This window comes from Oryzias latipes, chromosome 17, assembly GCF_002234675.1.
Source record: "Oryzias latipes chromosome 17, ASM223467v1".
Classification (NCBI taxonomy): domain Eukaryota; kingdom Metazoa; phylum Chordata; class Actinopteri; order Beloniformes; family Adrianichthyidae; genus Oryzias; species Oryzias latipes.
This window is the reverse complement of record NC_019875.2, coordinates 4,479,155-4,496,274: the sequence shown is the minus strand read 5'-3', so window position 1 is coordinate 4,496,274 and position 17,120 is coordinate 4,479,155. Positions and strand designations below refer to the sequence as shown.

The window sequence follows — 17,120 nt, the reverse complement described above, 5'->3', positions numbered from 1 at the left end:
CTGTTAAAGCATTACAGTAACCAGACAACAGTTTCAAGCAATGATGGACGTCTTTGGACTTTAAAGATCTACTTTCTTTGCAGCTTTTGACTGAGTCCAGGCACAAATATCACATAACAGAGAGGTTTGATGTTCATCTCTGCATCAAAAAGCTTCCTAACAATTGTGGGCATGAGTCAGATGTGAGTCATTTTTTCTGCTTTTGGCATTTTGCCTTTTTTTTTTTTAAACAGTGTTTCTCAAACCTCTCTCTGCATGTTTTGCTCGTTTCTCGCTTTAAGAACAAACTTTGGTGTTAAATCTGGTCTCTGATGAGCTGAAACAGGCGTGATAGAAACTAGAAAAAGTCCAACTTTTCTGTCAACTTTGATTCTTTTGGCGTGATCGTGTCAGATTACATTTTCTCTTTTCATGTCAGAATTAAGGATACATTAAGAGAACAAAGGGGAAAAATATTAGAAATAAGTTAACCTAATTTTTTTCCTGACGTATAATTTCTTCACCAGATAAACATCCATCCATCTTCTAAACCTGCTGCATTCTCTTTGGGGTCACAAGGATGCTGGAGCCTATCCAGCTACTAAGGAGCGAAGGTAGATTTACTGGACAGTTCACCAGAGCAGCAAAACACATGCACTCCAATTTGATATTCTAATGGAAGTTGTGAAATAAGATTAAAAACATTTTTACTTATGTAGAGCAAAGTATGTTTCTTCCTGTGCCGATAAGCAGCTTTTTAGATGAGCAGTCTCGTTTCTTCTCCATGAAAAAAAGACCACAAACTGAGTCTGGACTTTTAAGCAAACAGTGCTGTATCTGATCATCCCCCTAAGTGTTCATCTGGTGCCTGATGAAAATCTCAATCATTTCCATTCAAACAGCAGGGCTCCTCTCTGTGTTAAACTGGTTAGCAGTGAAGTTTAGCTGTATTAAGTCAGATAAAAGCCTTCATGAGCGCTGCCACTTCTCGCTGATAACCCTGCAATAACCTGTGCTGCATTAATGGAAGTGTAACAGTCTAAAAGTTTCCTGCTGAGCGCGCAAAAGTGTGCTGCTGCTGCTAATTTCATTTACTAAATGTTTACTGAGTGATCATTCAGAGGAAAAACAAACTCCTCCAGTGTGACAGCACATCTTCTGCAGCTGAACCTGTTCACAGCCTGATTCTTTCCAAAGGGTCATTGTGTTGTAGAAAAACCAAACAAAAAAAACAAAAAAATCTCTCGCTGGGATTCTGGCATCCTCCTGTTGGCAATCTAATGCCCAAATTTTAGTTACCAACGCTGAATCTTTTACTTAAACTCTCCTACTAGTTTTGCAGAAAGTGTAAAAAGTGTTTGATTGTGAGAAACGTCTTTTTTACCCTTTAAATGGATAACATCCCTCAACGTTTGAAAAATGTGTTTTGCTAACTCAACTCAGCTCATCTTTATTTATATGGCACTTTCAATCAACAGCAACCGCCGACACAAAGTGCTGAACACGAGAAATGAAGAAAACAAACATCTTATAACACAAGATTAAAAAATAGAGAGATAATAACAATAAAACCAGTACAATACCACTGCAATAACAGAAGTCTCATGTTGTATTAAAAGCCAGAGCATAAAAATGGATTTTCAGGCAGGCTCTAAAAACGGACAGTGATGGAGCTCCTCTAATGGACAGTGGCAGAGAGTTCCAAAGCTTTGGAGCAGCGACAGCAAAAGCTCTGTCCCCTCTGAGCTTCCGTCTGGACCTCGGTACCTTCAGAAGCAGCTGATCAGCTGATCTGAGGCACCGGGCTGGTGAGTAAGGAGAGGGAAGTTCAGAGAGGTACAGCGGGGACAGATCATGTAAAGATTTAAAAACAAATAAAAGAATCTTAAAGTGAACTCTAAAATGCACAGCAGCCAGTGGAGCGAAGCTAAAATTGTTGTGATGTGGTCTCTCTTACGTCCTCCAAACAGAAGACGGGCAGCTGCATTTTGAACACGCTAAGAATGAAAACTTTCAAAAAGTCTTTCTCTTCTTGTTCTTCTTCTTGTTCTTCTAAAAGAAAACCACACATCCTGTAAAAACAATTGAGTGAAACTAAAGACGCAGCTTTAAATCTGGAATCTGGAAATCAAAGCTGTTGATCAGATTCAAAAATGCATCTCAAGGGAGATTGGAAACTCAGAGAACACAAATACAGGAAACTTTTCCCAATAGTTCCTTCCTGCCAAAAATTTATTCACCAAACGATGACTTACCTGGATGTCCTCACTATATTGATTATGTCAGAAAAGTCTCAACTGTGTTTCAATGAAATACTCACAAAGCAGACAGAATTCCCCCTGTCTGCTGAATTTCTTTAGAAAGTTGCTGGAGATTCCCTGCATCTCTTCTGCAGCAGCAATCACCAAGAAGACATATAAATCGCTTTTGCATTGATCTGCGAGTGAAACCCTCACTGTGTGTTTTGTATTTACATAAGGTGGACTTTCCATGAGCTCTGAATGCTGATCTGCTTTAGAGGAGCTTTCCCGTGTCTTCATGAGGCGTCTGTGGGTCCAGTTGGACACTGGACCCCCCCCCATGAAGGTGGACTCGGGTCTTTCTGCTTTGCACTGAAAACGCAGTGGGGGACCTGAGGATCCAAACGTCCCGCCCAGGTAAGAGGAATGGTGCTTGAAAGTAAAGTTCTTAAAGCAGAAGCAATCATTCCATGTAGTTGAAATGGCAACACTTGAAAGAACTAAAAATCCTGAGAAAACGCTTACGGATTTGTAATGAAAATGAATTCAGGTTCAAATTAATGTATTTTAAAATAGTTGGATAAAACATATAAAAGGAACCTATAAGCGCAGTCTGTTTAGCTAAAGGGGTCACCAACTCTGTTCCTCGTGGGCTACCGCCCTTTATGTTTTGCAGCTTCAGTCATTGCTGCTCACCTGGATCAGGTGTGTTCAGTCAATCAGAAACTGGGCTGATTCAGTCCAGCAAAGTAGCATCTACTGAAGCAGGCTTAGCTGCAAAACAAGCAGGGCAGAAACCCACGAGGAACAGGATCAGTGAACCCAGGGAGAACATATGCTGCTCAATAAAGTACTATCGTAAGGTGCTGTACTCTGATTTCCAGAGGACCAACTAAGAAGCTCTTGGTTACACAGAAAAGAGCAACACAGAACCTGGATCCTCCATCAAAATGACCATCAGTTTTCATTAAAACTGTGATTCACTGTAGATAAATCATACATTAGATTATTTTTTCCTTTCTAGGTGTTGTGATCTTTTTAGATTTTAATTCACTTGGCCTGTCTCACTTTTTATACTTTTATTGCCAAAGAAAAAATGAAATTACCTCAAGCAACTTAATCTTAATTAAGACAGAATCTAAATTCTTGGTCCAGAATTGTTTTTATTGGCAATAAACTTAAAAGCATTCATTTGTAATAATGTCAACGCTTTCCTTGAAACAGAACTTATATAGAGGTAAGTTCTGTCGGCGAGGAGCATGCGCAGTGCTGCTATGGACCAGCAGAGGGCGCGCTGGAGTCACTGGACAGCGGGTTAAAAAGAGGGGGAGGAGCTAACATGGCGTCTTCAAACATTGGCCCGCTGCTGTTTTGCTTGGTGTTGTTTTTGCTTCGGATCATCGCCTCATCCAGACTCTTATCCGAACCGTGTTACAGAGCCGTAAAGGACGACAGGCCGGACCGGGTTAAGTGAGTGAGCAGGATAACATACAGGAGGGAGGCGGGAAGAACCGGTCCAGACGGCGGTTCTGTTTGTCAAATGGAACAGGCTGCTGTCTGTTTACAGTCAACTCACTGTCTGTGCGTCCCTCACCAGTTAGTGACTAAGTGGACACGTTTACCATTCCGGATTTATTTAGGCTTTGTTTTTACAAGCAGCTCAGCGCATAATTATTATTGTTGTTATTATTGTTGTTTTTGTTATTATTATTGTTATTATTATTATTAACACTGCTTTCATTGGTTTAATCTAAATTAGGAATATTTTTTTATCATTAAAAAACATCTGGAGTAAATGTCTCTTCAAATAAGCAGGAAAACCTCAAATTTAAATAAAAAACTGAGATTGAAATTTATGAAAACATTTTGTTTTGCAGATTAATGCAGAATAAAATGAGTGATTAAAAATTAAACAGTGGTTCCAGTGAATAAAGAGTGAGAGGCTATATAATAAAGTCATAATTCATCATCTGTCATCCACATAGTTTGAGATCAAGAAACCTGCACCACAATGAAGAGATGGGCTTGAAAATTCAGGTCTCTGGAAGTATTGTTGCTGTTGTTAGTTGTATTGTTTTATTGTCCTTTTTTCATATTCATTATTCAAAATGAGGGGCTGCAGGTGGTGCAGTGGTCAGCGCTCTTTCCTCAGCGCAGGATCCTGGTTCAAATCCCAGCTGGGTTCTTTCTGTGTGGATCTGCATGTTTTTCCCGTGCATGTGTGGGTTTTTGTTGAGCACTCTGGCTTCCTCCCACAGTTCAAAAAACATGCTTCAGAGGTTAACTGTTATCCCCAGGTGTGACTGCGTGGTCCGGCAACAGGCTCCGGTGACCCCATGACCCCAAAATGTTAAGAAAATGGATGGATATATTGTTCAGAATGATTGTCTGCTTCTGGTCAAAAGAACCAAGTTTTTTTGTTCTTCTGGACCTGAAGTCAGATAAACGTCCAGCTGTTTCATGAATGCGGTTTCATCTGCTGCTCTGGAAGCTGTGGGTTTGACTCCTCTCTGTCTATAATAACCCGCAGCTCCTTGTTTTGTTCCACTTTTTTGAGGTTTGGGTATTTGGCTGTTAGTAGTTGTAAAATCGTGCATCTTTTAAAAAAAAAAAAACAGCTTTTTCCCGACAAAATGTATTTTTGTATCTTCTACGTCGGGTGGTGACATATGGAATTTAAAACAAACTCATCTGACCTCATTGGAACATTTCTGCAGAGCTGCTGGAGCTTCACTTGATAGATTCCAACCTAAACACGAGATGCAACTTTTCCTCCTTCCGCTCCTCCAGCTGTCTAAAAGGGTGACTGCTGTATACTTGTAAAGCACTTTTCTACCTTCCTCGAAGGCCCAAAGCGCTCTGCAGTCACAGTCCCGTTCACACACTGTGTGATCTGAGGGCAGAGTTTTCAGTCTCTTGCTGTTCTCTGCATCTGTGGCTTTATAGTAACATCTGTTGAGTTAAAGAGTTAGAGAAAAGAGACGTGTGGTTAGTTTTGAAGACACAATAGACTGTCGAATGTGGAGAACACACCAAGAACACCGTATGTGAAGGTTTTGCATTGTTATTCTGGGTTTACGTGAATAACACCTAAAATCCTTCAATATAATTCGACTTTCTATCTGGTTATGTGAATGTTACTACATCCTCTTTACTGCTTTCAGCATGTTACAGCATGTTGTTCAGGAAAAAGCATCAAAACATTTGTTGAATTAATTAAACTCTGTTCTATATTTGGATTTAAACTTCTCCTCTGTGGGTTTACTGATTGTACCAGAGTTCAAGTCAACGCTGATTGGAGAAATGACAAAAATCCAAAATTCCAATCTTCCTCCTTCAGACTATAGCAGCTATGGGAGGACCATGTTCGGTACTGACAGGGAATCAAACCCTCACCCCTCCTGTTTCTGCAGGACTTGTCCGCGTCCACATGAAGGTGGAAATGTGTCGGCTTTGCCTCCATCGTGGGACTGGAGGAACATCGATGGGAAGAACTATGTGAGCGTCACAAGGAACCAGCACATCCCTCAGTACTGTGGCTCCTGCTGGGCCATGGGAGCCACCAGCGCGCTGGCAGGTAACCGTGGCAACAGAGACAGAGGAACTCATCTAATTTAAATCTAATACCATTCATTTAGAAAGTTGCTCAAATTCTGGATGTTGATGGTCGTTACTGTAATTCTGTTTGGAGACCGCATCAACATCAAGCGCGGGGGAGCGTGGCCGTCAGCCTACCTGTCGGTCCAGAACGTCATCGACTGCGGGAGGGCGGGCTCATGCTACGGAGGAGATCACCTGAGGGTTTATGCGTACGCACATCAAAAAGGCATCCCGGATGAAACCTGCAACAACTATCAAGCCGTAAACCAAAGTGAGAAATGAACCAACTTTCTTCTAATTCTCTCAAAGTTTTCCCTCCTGAGTCAGACGTAGTGCTGACTGTGAGGACATCAGACATCTTCAAGCTGAGGGTCAGATCTGCTGTTGCAGCACCAAAACAGTCTTCTGGAGATTAGAGTCCCGGTTTCTCCATTTCTCCCAATTGTCCAAGGTCGTCCACTTAAGATGAGAGAGGCCTGTAATTTTCATCGTAGGTACATCTCAACTATAAGAGACATAATGGAAAACAAAATCCAGAAAATCACATGGTCGGAATTTTAAAGAATTTATTAGTAAATTATGGTGGAAAATAAGTTTTGGGTCAATAACAAAAGTTCTACACAATACTTTGTTCTATACCCTTTGTTGGCAATGACAGCAGTCAAACATTTTCTCCAAGTCTTTACAAGGTTTTCACAAACTGTTGCTGGTATTTTGGCCCATTCCTCCATGCAGATCTCCTCTAAAGCAGTGATGTTTTGGAGCTGTCGCTGGGCAACACAGACTTTCAACTTCCTCCATAGATTTTCTATGGGGTTGAGATCTGGAGACTGGCTAGGCCTCCACAGGTACTTGAAGTGCTTCTTATGAAGCCACTCCTTCATTACCCAGGCAGTGTGGTTGGGACCGTTGTCACAGGCTAAAGGAGGCTTTATACTTGTAAAGGAGGTTTTCACTCAAAATCTGACCATACATGGCCCCATTCATTCTTCCCTTTGCACGGATCAGTCATCCTGGTCCCTTTGCTGAGTAACAGCCCCAAAGCATGATGCTTCCATCCCCATGCTTTACAGTAGGTCTGGTGTTTTTTGGTTGTAACTCAGCATTCACGTTTAGCACTGCAGGGTTAGAGTCCCTAGCAGTGTAGTGTGTTACTGATGGTAGGAATTGTTACTTTGGTCCCAGCTCTCTGCAGGTCATTCACTAGGTCCCCCGTGTGGTTCTGGGATTTTTGCTCACCCTTCTTGTGATCATTGTGACCCCACGGGGTGAGATCTTGGGGGGAGCCCCAGATGGAGGGAGATCATCAGTGGTCTTGTATGTCTTCCATGTCCTAATAGTTGATTTCTTCACACCAAACTGCTTACCTGTTGCAGATTCAGTCTTCCAGCCTGGTGCAGGTCAACAATCTGGTTTCTGGTGTCCTTAGACAGCTCTTTGGTCTTGGCCATAGTGGAGTTTGGAGAGTGACTGTTTGAGGTTGTGGACAGGTGTCTTTTATTTAAGTAACCAGTTCAAATAGATGACATTAATACCGGTAACCAGTGGAGGACAGAGGATCATCTACAGATCTCTACAGTTACGGGTCTGTGAGAGACAGAAATCTTGTTTGTTTCTAGGTGACCAAATATTTATTTTCCACCATAATTTATAAAAAGATTCTAATAAATAATTCAAGTGAAATTAAATAAATAGATAAAATCAGAAAACGTGATTTTCTAGATTTTCTTATTCATTTTGTCTCTCATAGTTGAGGTTTACCTATGATGAAAATTACAGGCCTCTGTCATCTATTTAAGTGGGAGAAATAGTTCAAATGTTAAAGTTTAAGAACAAAGAGTCCTGCAGTCACATCAGAACAAATTTCCTGTTTGAATATATTAAAGTGCTTGAAACTATAATTTGCAATAACATTACGACAATATTATTTAGTACAAAATGTGGTAAATGTTGTCTCTAAATGAAGCTTTTATGTTCTTGTACTGTTAAAAGGTGAAGCTGTTTTTAACCTAATGATTGAAATAAAAATGTATTCAGTTAAACATTTAATTAATCACTGATTTTCCTAAGGGATGAAAAAGCTTAATACACTTATGCAAAATATTCAACTTTTTAATGTTGGCGCCTTAGAAAGTCCCACTCCAATAGTCATTTGATCTACATTCAAAGCGTTCCCAGTCATCTTTTAATTATAATTAGGCTGTTTTTAGCTAAAATAAAAAAAGTGTGTCATTTTTTAGGACATCATTTCAGCAGAGTGGCAGTAGTTCATTAGAAATGTAGCTCTGAGTTTTGGGTGGGACTGATGGCACAGAGCAACCCCGCCTCCCTACCCATCACCATAACTGAGCTTTCTGTTTAGACGCTCTCCCACTAGCTTAAATGGCGAGCACTGTTGGAGCTAACCAACTGTGCAGTTTTGATCCAGATTCCAGCTCAGACGAGGAAATCAAAAACGGATGTGGATCTGGATTATCAGAATGGAGCAGGGAGCTTGTGGCCTGCCAATCATAGATTTTACAAACAAATCAGCTCTTTTTGAAACATCTTCTCCTGAATTACGATGATTTGAATAAAGAAATTCTCAGAATTGCAATTTTAGGCTTAATAGTCTTTAAATGTATCCTCCTTTTTTTTTAGAAAACTGCCACCAAAACATGTTAAAAACTCATTTTATAGGAGTGGATCTTTAAATGCTTGTCATTCAAGAACACAGGGGTATAGAATTTTTTTTTCTAATTTCATCCCATTTTTAATGTTTCCTAAAGTTTAACAACTTACATAACCCTAAAACTGGCTTTTCATTGAACAAAGCAGAGTTTAGTCTGACTGCACAAACAGCTCCTTTGACAGGCACAGCAGCAGCAGCACTTTCCACTATTTCAGGTTTCATCCAGTGGAAGTGAGCTTCTCTCTGTGTGTCTTTAGTCAACACAGACGGGCGCACAGGTTCCTCCAACATCACAAATCTGTTCCTTCTGACTGATTCCACCTCAAATCACTTCATAGATGGTTTCTCTGTGAAGTAGGTGTTTCTCCACAGATCCTCTGCCTGAAAACCCTCCATTGAGTTTCACTTCTCCTGCTCCTGTGTGTCTCAGAGTGCGAGCAGTTTAATCAGTGCGGCACGTGCTCCTTCTTTGAATCCTGTGCGGTCGTGACGAACTACACGGTGTGGAAAGTGGGAGACTACGGAGAAGTTTCAGGAAGAGAGCACATGAAAGCAGAAATTTACACCAATGGGCCCATCAGGTAAAGTTCCTCTGCCTCTATGTGGAGCTTGAGCCTTTTCTCTAGGACACATTCTTATTAGTGATGTTGAATCCTTTTTTTAAAATAATATTTCTTGAAATTTACGGTGGCCGACAGGGCTCACACTACATACAAAAGAAAAAACGCAACGGCATTACCCGAAGCACAACGAAATTACCTGCAACACAATATTTCATCTTCTAGCTTGGCTCAGATAAACGGAAAAATTTGGTGTCTTTTCCTCGTTAATCTATGACTTTTTTCTTGTAAATTTACGAGATTTTAAATCGTAAATTTATGAGATAAAAACACGTAAATTTACACGTTTTTTTTAAATTACGACTTAAAAGTCGTAATTAAAAAAAAAGACAAAAAGTGTTAGATGCAGATGTCACTATGCGGAGAGCTGGGTACATTTATATTTTTAGACAAACGTATATTTGTAAGAAATTACGTTATCTAGTAAGAAAACACCCGAATTTTGTCCAAATATCGTGTAGCTCTCAGGAGCACTGAATAGTTTGAATCTGAATTGGGGGGGTTTTCGCCGGTAGGAAAAAAAAGTCCTCGTTTCCGTTGTGCTGAGGCTAATGCTAACGCTGCGGTTATGTCGTCGTGTTGCGGGTAATTTCGTTAGGTTCTTTTTTTTGTATGTAGTGTGAGCCCTGTCGGCCACCATAGAAATTAAGTGACTGTCATCATTTACACAGCTTAAATAAATTTGATATAAAATGGCACAGAATTATTTTGTTTCACAGTTGTTGTTTTTTTTCTTAAAGTTTCTTTTTGCATTCATGCATTTAGTAAATAGAATCTAGTTGCCTTAACCTCTCAAAACCCAGGCTAATATTTGAGCCAACCCTCTTCACACAGAGCCCTGGTAAAGCATAAATAACTACTGTGGTAATATGACCCAAAATGTGATGTCCATGCTTATGGACGCCTGGTCTTCAGATGTTGGCATAACAAAATGGTTTTAATGGATAAATCCATTTGACAGCAAACCTCTAACAGTGCAGAAACTCTTGCTTTGTTAGCTGTGCCCTGATGGTGACAGACGCACTGGAGGAATACTCTGGAGGGATTTTCTCCGAGTTTCATCCCCTTTCTGTACCGAATCACATCGTGTCCGTGGCTGGCTGGGGCGTGGATGCGGAGGGAATGGAGTACTGGATCGTCAGGAACTCCTGGGGAGAGTTCTGGGTTGGTTTGTTTGGTTTCTTTCACCACACCCTGCTTTTTTGTAGCCAGACAAAAGCAATTCTGCACACCTTCAGTTCTGTATTGTTTTTGTGTGGAGGTTCTGTCTCTGCTGGCTGGGTAATCTGGGTGTTTTTCTTGCTTGTAGGGAGAACACGGTTGGGCGAGGATCGTCACCAGTGCCTTCAAAGGAGGCAAAGGCAACTGGTTCAACCTGGGGATTGAGAAAAACTGTGCCTACGGAGACCCTATTGTTACACAGAACTCTGTTTGAACCGAAGTGTTGGAGATGAGTCGTGCCTACGTTTGTAAAACTCTTAGTGAAAATCTGAAAATAGGTCAATTTCATTAATTATCGTACTTGAAAAATTCTCACTACAAATTGGAGGCTTTGTCTAGGTTTCTTAGTCTTTTCTGCCATTATTGCTAAGCTGTACTTTTGGAGAGATTCAGGTTACCTCTGTCAAAAAAACTGTGCAGTCAGACCTGGTATTTCAATGCATATAATGTTACATAAACTGGACAGAGGAGCGGCTCCTGACTCAGATTGAAGCTTGAAATACCTCCATCAGCAAAAACTACTGACTTTTCCTATTGGATCTATTTTCACACATTTTGCTAATTTTCTCGTTCATTGTGAGGCTCAGAAAAAAAACATGAAGATCTGCTATGCTGCAGCAGTTTCTACACAAACTGCAGGTCCTGATGAGCACAGAGACTCCTTTTTAGATGACAATTGTGTCACAAAGTTGCCATTTAAACTTTGGACTGACGCTAACTGAGATTAAAGTGAAATGAATCCTTTGTTTCCATCAGTTGCTGATTTATTAAATGAGAGTTTTATACAGATTTGGGAGGAAAAGTACCAATAAAGGGCATCAGACCAAGTATTTGAGGTTACCTTCCTTTATTTGCAACCATCTTTTGGAATTAGTTTATTTCAAGCAATCATAACAAAAAAACTAAAGAAGACAAACAAAAGAGTTTAACTTTCTGCACAGATATATCATAAATAGTAGATTGTAAAGACTATTATATTAAAAGTAAAATAGATGCACTAGTTTTGCAAGAATTACTTTTGGAGTAAACTGTTGTAACCCTTGTGCTATCCTAGGCACTTTAAAATTGGGAGTTGGGTCATCTAGACCCACTAGACAGTGCTCTGAACCTTTTTTCTTCAATGATTTGTGATCTTCACTGGTGTCCATGGATTACATGAAATCTTTCCACCTTTATCCACCTTTGTCATGGTAGGGAGAACACGTCAATGTAAGGGTGGGGTCATCTGGACCCCATCGGATAGCACAAGGGTTAAGAGAATTTGTAATTACGTTTAAATTTAAAGATACATTTGGAAAAGATTCATAAAAAGTATTCTATTCGCAGACCTAAATACAATTTGCAGGAACTAAAAAAGGTACCGCTTCCACAAATTAAGCGATAAGCTGGTGCCTCGTGAAAACAAGAGGGCGCCGTCTCGTTCAGGCTCCAGAGATCATTGTGTGATGTTCTCTGCGACGCAGCAGGAAGCATTTCAAAAATAACCCGGCAGATTTCATCAGTTTGAGGGGTGTTGTGGAAAATGAGGGATCCAGGCTCTGGGGGTTTGACACACATCTGGGAATTAAAGATGAGACATCTCAGTTTCTGCTGCACAGACTTGATTGCTTTTTCTGTCTGTCTCATAAGGATTCCTGTCTTTATCCCGCCAGACTCCTAAGTCTGTCGGTCTGTCTGGGTTCTGCTTTGGACTTTAGATCAGAAATTCTGATTTGTCTTTAAAGTTTTCTTACACTTTTGTCAAAATTGGAGGATTGAGTTGCTGAAACTTTACTGCCAAATGCTCATGAAATTTGTATGTATCAGTGAACAAAGAAGAAACCGTTGTGTTAGTTTATGCAGTAATGTTTGCTCGATCAACTGTTGCTGTACAAAGATGGGGCGCAGTAACGCGTAGATTTCTGCAGCAGAATCCTTCTCAGAGGTTGTTTCCTCCAAAACCAAAACCAGGTCTAATGCAGTGAGCTATGGTTCAGCAGACCTCACAGACTGAGAAACATAAGGTTGACAAACTGGGACACTGCATGGATGAAAAGCAAAACAAACGGCTTCCATCTTACAGTCAGGTTTTTAAAATTCTGGTTTAAAACTGTGGTTTTGTCCCTGATGATGAATCCTAGAACATCCAGAGAGACCTGATGCACTTGCCTCCAGGTTTGCTGAACCAGTCGAGACCAACCTAACCAGACTTCAGAAAACAGAACCCTGAGGAGGTCTCGGGGGGAGATCTGCGCGAGGACAGACCAAACGGCATCGAACCAGGCCAAGAATGTTCATGGCTCTGAAATCCAACAGTCCAGAATGAAATAACTGGAGGAGAAGGAGGCGCAACACACAGGTCACAAACTGTAGGATGGTCAGCATCCTTTCACCAAAAGGGATACAAACCACCCTCTATCATTTTAGGAAACTATGCAGCAGAAAGATCTGATTTGGCCAAGAAAGGCTTTGAGGAGAGCCGGGATTACTGTCCCGCTGCTGCTCCGAAGACAGAATGAGGAAGTCTTTTGTCCCTCATGCTGTAAGACAGAGCAAATCCCTGACTGAGCATGGGAATGTTTTATGGTTTCATTGTATTTTTAATTTATTTATCTGATGTGTTGCTGAATTCAAACCGCTGGCCGTCATTGAATTTCCTTTGGGATTAATAAAGTTCCTATCTATCTACCAATAAATCTACTCAAGAAGAGACACAGGAGGTCACTGGAGGAGGAGAAACCAGGTTAAACTGACCTGGTTCAGGGAGACTGGCATCCCTTCGAAGCTTGAAAATGTGCTGCATTTGTGGCTAATCCCAAACACATGGGCCAGTTTATCCCTGCAGCGGAAGAGGTAAATATTGTTTTTGGATGATTCCCTTGATGACCCAATGAGAAAACAGGAACCCAACAGAGCCCGCATCAACATGCAGGAGCTCCTCCAGGAACAATGTTCAATCATCAGGAACCAAGCTTGAGGGGGTTGATGATGTCACTTGACTGACTGTAAATGAGAACTGGACTGAGTGACCCCTCCTTCCTGGTGTTTCAAACAGGAAGTACCCGTTGGCTCTAAGAGGCCAAAGTGCCACAGACTTCTAGAGCGAAAAAACAGCTGTTCCTCAGCCATTCTGTTGGTCAGAAAACCATCCTGGATCCAAAACCTTTTTTAACATGTTCTTTCTCATCCTCGTTTTTTATTTATTTTTGCTGTAGTTCAAGTTATAAACTGGCCAATCAGATGCCTCAATAAAAGTGGTCTCAGGTTGAACGCTCTAAACGTTTGACAGATTTCCGCTTTCAAGTGGTAGGGGTGTGGCCTCCCAACGTCAAACTCGCTCCAGTTCTCAGATACAGTCAAAGGTTGTGTACGGTCGCTGTCCACAGCTTCATGGGCACTTCTAGAAAGATACAGAAGGTGAAGGCAGGAGAAAAACTCAAAAAGCACGACTCAGTTTTGGTTCATCTCATTGTCAAAAGGGAGGTGTTCCTCAGCTTTGTTCCCCACCGACCCACAGTTTCTAAGAACAATTGCATCAAACAACACAAGAACAGAGGATACTCACAAGTGCTGTGATTGGTTCTGAGGGTCACTTCTGAAGCATCACACTGGAATCAGCTGGAAAAGAGGGATTCTGACCATATCAGTTTGTCCTTTTCCGCTTCAAACATTGACCATGCCAGCCAAGTCAGCAGAAGCTGAGTGTGGAGGCCCCCAATGGGGCAGCCCCCAATAGAAGCATTCATAGAGGACTTAACAGCAACAACAGGAAGGCGGTGGATTTTAAAAGGCCTGGAGAAACTACTTACCTGGGCAAGGATGAGCTTTAAGTCTATGAAATCAACATCTATGGTGGAAATTTTCAATTTTCTTCATCTGCAACTGCCACGTTCCATCTCAGAGCAGCGAGTCAAGAGTTTTGATGTTGCCATTAAGAAGTCAAGCTAAGAGCTGAGAAGTTGGCGCACTACAACTGACAAGTCGAGGCTGCCGGTGGCACAGGTGAAGCTCATGGACTGCAGAAACTATGAAAGGGTGATCTGTGACCTTTACGGGAGCACAAATCCCATTCCAGTCTCTAGGCAGGCTGAGGTAGAGGGCTGGCCACATAACTAAGACATTTGGTCAACCACAGAAGTACCATTGTTTCCTGGCATTAAATCTGGAGCAGATCCAACACAACGTCCTCCAGGACAGGGAAGCGCATAACCATGGGATACTCTGTCATTGATTATCTGGACTGTGAAGGGAACAAGAAGTTCATGACACATCTTTGTTGGCAGAGCTCCTAAAAACTCTGTGCCATTTTTTGTTACACAATGTGGAAACACACTTCCTGGTTCCACACTAGCATAGGGCGCTAATGATTTTGGCAATTTATTTACTCTGTTTTTTAAATTGATACAGACTCTTACAGCTTGGTCTTACAAGAGTACCATTCGGAGTGGTAACATCTCCAGTACTAATATACCCTCTAGTACAGGGGTGGCCAACCTTTTTGACTCGTAGGCCACAAACGGTTGGACGAAAGCATGCTTTAGTTTTGATTGAAAATTAATGTATACATATATTTTTTATAACTGAACCTTTTTTGAGTTATTATTTTAAAACTGGCTTTTGTTCTCATTTTAGAGCCACTATTTGATTTACCTCGTTTAAAACGCAAACTTAGATAAATGCTGCATTCATGTGGTATTTGAAAGATCGGAAAAATGAAAAACAACAAATCTTACAATCTCACAATCCAATACCCCAAAGATGCATAATAACTTTCTGCACCTAAACCAGTGCTTCTCATTTCTTTTTTGCAGGCCCCCCCTCTAGGAAAAAGAAAATGTTTTCCCCCCAACCTTTTACCCCCTTTTCCTTCTCACAGACAGGAGCAGCTGCAGGGATGGCAGTTAACAGTTTCAGCTTGTTACAAACTCTGTCATAGAACAGATAATAGGAAACCAATAGTGGCGCAAATTTTTTTTCCAAGCACTGAGCCGTTGCCGCCACTGCCCCCCATCAAATTTGCGCCGCGGGCAATTGCCCGCATTACCTATGCCTAAAACCGCTACTAGTGCGCCCCCCCAGCCCCACTAGTTGAGAACCACTGACCTAAACAAAGGTCAATTTATCTGTAGTTCACCATCTATAGGGAAACTTAAGAATTACAGGGAAAATAAAACATTAATAAGGATTATCAATATAATTTATTACAGTTTGGCGAGTCAGTGTCATGGTGCCTCTGTCAGCTATCCTCCCCCTCCCCTCTCTGCTCTGCTCTGCTCCGGAAGCGACCAGGTGGTTCCACTCACCTCATCAGCATACAGCCTTCTTAAGGAGATCCAGTGCCAGCATTCAACGCCAGTTCGTTGTTCCTCTACGGTGCATAGTCTGGTCAACTCATGCTCTCGTCCATGTCTGTTTACCTCTCGCTAAATCCTATTCTACGAATCACCCACAGGAAAGATCACCACGAGTGTTCCTCTGGTCGCTGTCACCTGTCCATGCTCCTCATCCGATGCTTGTATCCTGTTCAAGCCAAGTCACTTACTGCCGTTGTACCCTCCAGCCTGCCTCGTCTCCATATCAAGATTCCAGCTCTTCGCCAGCCATCACAATCTCTGATAGAGAATTAAATCATTTCTACTTACCTGACGCATCTTTGGGTTTTCTTCCGGGTTCCAGTATTTGGGTCTGCCAAGTCTAGTGAAATCATGACATTCAGATTAAGTAGTTTGACGTATAAGTAGTTTAACATATGACCCCCGGCCGTAGTTTGCCCTCTGATTTGTCTAATTTTAAACTACTTGTGTCTTTCCTTTCATTCATTCCTTCATTCATTCATTTATAATCCTTTGAATAACACAAACAACACTATTTAAGAAATAAAAAATAACAAAATTACTCTCTGTGACCTTCAAAGAAAAAAGTCTGAAAAGCCAATAATAGGCTACATTTAAAAAATGTAACCAATGAATAGGCTGTCCTCCCCCGTCATAGTCCTTTCAGACTTTGGAGCGCCGCAGCTCCTCACACATCTCACAGTTTGTGCTAAACTTTACAAACAAAACTGAGCATCTGCGCTGTGTCCCGCACAACTATGAAGTCAATTTCTTTTGTCTTTGTATTCTTTTAAAACAGGAATCAAACCAGTATTTTCTTTTAGAATTCTAGGCCTTTTCGGGACTTGAATCCTTACACATGCGCTTTAGGCTACAGGACTCAAACCTGTACCTTTTTTCAGAATTATAGGCTTGTCGGGGGCTTGAACCCCCATAGATGCGCTTTTTTTTCAGACTACAGGACTCGAATCTCTAACTTTTTTCAGACTTCTGGGCCACTTCGGGGACTCTAACCCCCTACATAAGCCCTTTAACCTGCCTTGTTGTTGTGGTCCAACTGGTACACGGATCACTTCAATCCAGAAGCAGGGATTGGACCAGTTGATTGGCCGGCGTAGAATTTACAGGACGGGCTTTCTTCCGGAGATCGATTCTCACGGGCTGTCTTCAATTTTCAGTCTTCAATCTCCGTGGTCCTCTCCCGGGGACGCAGATATGTTGTAAGCCGAGCTCGAAGGACCATAGAATGTTAGATAAATGCATCTAGACAACAAAGAAAAACATAAAAAGAGACCACAAACCACAGCAACAAGTAAGTTTCTCATGCATAATGGAGAAAAAGCAAGTGTCATTTAAATTTAACCTGAAGATCTGGGTCTACCAGGTTTCCGTCTTGCCGCGGCTCCTGTGACCCCTGCTGGTTCATTTGGTTCAGATCTTCAGGGCAGATCTTTAGTTTTCTTCTTTCATTGCCTCA

At 41.5% G+C, this 17,120-nt stretch overlaps 1 protein-coding gene across 1 annotated transcript; it reads left to right on the top strand.

The window, feature by feature from the left end:
- The first annotated feature begins 3,523 nt into the window (after positions 1-3,523).
- On the top strand, positions 3,524-11,160 carry LOC101171361 (cathepsin Z). The gene is made up of 6 exons (XM_004078610.4): positions 3,524-3,689; positions 5,633-5,796; positions 5,911-6,090; positions 8,921-9,071; positions 10,109-10,274; positions 10,420-11,160. The coding sequence occupies exons 1-6, from the start codon at positions 3,559-3,561 to the stop codon at positions 10,543-10,545; spliced, it is 918 nt and encodes a 305-aa protein (XP_004078658.1). The 5' UTR covers positions 3,524-3,558; the 3' UTR covers positions 10,546-11,160.
- Positions 11,161-17,120: the final 5,960 nt, after the last annotated feature.